Source organism: Pelodiscus sinensis, chromosome 30, assembly GCF_049634645.1.
Source record: "Pelodiscus sinensis isolate JC-2024 chromosome 30, ASM4963464v1, whole genome shotgun sequence".
Taxonomy (NCBI): domain Eukaryota; kingdom Metazoa; phylum Chordata; order Testudines; family Trionychidae; genus Pelodiscus; species Pelodiscus sinensis.
Genome location: NC_134740.1, coordinates 371,954 through 373,450, shown reverse-complemented (window position 1 = coordinate 373,450; position 1,497 = coordinate 371,954). Strand labels below are relative to the sequence as shown.

The window sequence follows — 1,497 nt, the reverse complement described above, 5'->3', positions numbered from 1 at the left end:
TTCTTCCCCCCTATGCGGAGCTCCACCCGCTCAGAAATGGGGGTCGGTGGCGGGAATCACCAGGGGAAAGCGAGAAAAGACCAGAGTCCAAGCACCCCCCGGCCGGAGACCCCTATTCTACAGGAAAACTGGCCGTTCGCTAGGCCGTGTCGCCGCTGGGGGGCGCTGCGGAGTTAGACAATGAGTCCCAGCCCCGTTCTCCCGCCCCCTGCTCCCCGCCCGGCGCTCGCCCTTTCTCACCCCCCTCCCCGCCCCCCACTAAGCTCCTGGGCACGTCAGTCCCTCAGCCCCGCTCAGAGACACGCACCGCGCCACTGGCCTTGGCCAGGAGGGAATTTCTGCCCCCACATCTGGGAACCGCGAGCCCCGCAGACAAACCGGCTCCCGAGTGCCTGGGGAATTGTCTCCGTTTAGACACACACCCACCTGTCCGGCATGGCTCCGATGTGGCTCCACGCGGTGCTGGTCACGGCGCTGCTCGGTGAGTCCCGGTGCCTTGTCTGGCTGCGCCGTGTGTGTCTGTGCCAGGGACCGTCTCTCGGGGCGGCTCCTTGCGGCTTCGCGGTCTCTGGTCTAGACCAGGAGCTGAGTGTGTCTGTTCTCTGCTCCCCCCGCAGGAGGCACCTCTCGGGCAGACTCCGTGAACCAAACCCAAGGAAGCATCGTTATCTCCGAAGGGGACCCGCTGCGTTTGAGTTGCACCTACAAATTCTCTGCCCCTCCGGATAATCTCTTCTGGTACGTGCAATATCCCCGCCAGGCCCCTCGGCTGCTCCTGCGGGACCTGGGCAGGCAGGACTCGGACGAAGGGATCCGAAAACGGTTCAATGCCACCCACGAGAAACAGAACAAATCCTTCCACCTCAGGAAACCGGCCGGCCAAGTGAGCGACTCCGCCACCTATTACTGCGGCGGGAGAGACACAGTGACACCGGCCGGTAGCCGGGCTGCGCAAAAACTGCGCAGAGGCAGAGCAAAATCGGCGCAAGTGTTGTGCCGAATCGGGAAAGGAGAGAAACCCTCCCCACGTCCGGACTCCAGCCCTGTTCCCGAAGGAAAGCGTCATGGGACCATTCAGTGTCTCCGAAACACAAACACGAACCCTACCAGGAGGGCGGTGGGAAACGCGCGCTGGGCTATTGCTGATTTTTTTACCTGCCAAGGATAAGCGTAGGGAGACAGAACGTGAGATGGGCCCATTATCTGTCCACCCTCCTTCTGTCCAGCCTCCTGGACACTTGAGTGGGTCGCTAGACTCTGGACAGTATCGCCCGCCTCTTTGCACAGATAAATTCTTCCTGTTTCACCCTGAAAATCTGAGGCCCCGGTCCTGGTCTGCGCGCTCGTGTCGCCACGTGGGGGCGCTGTTGTACCAGGGATGAATAAACAGAAACAACTTCTTTCTGCACAACCCCCAACGCCCCGGACGTCAGTCACTCCTTCTCACGCCCCTACCTCTGACGTCACCCCCTGCCCTTCTCACGCCCCCCAGTCTGA

At 61.7% G+C, this 1,497-nt stretch overlaps 1 gene segment (V, D, J or C); it reads left to right on the top strand.

The window, feature by feature from the left end:
• On the top strand, nt 1–1,497 carry LOC142821154 (T cell receptor alpha variable 9-2-like). The segment is given in 2 exon segments: nt 1–481; nt 618–1,497. Coding segments are annotated over 2 exon segments (597 nt in total).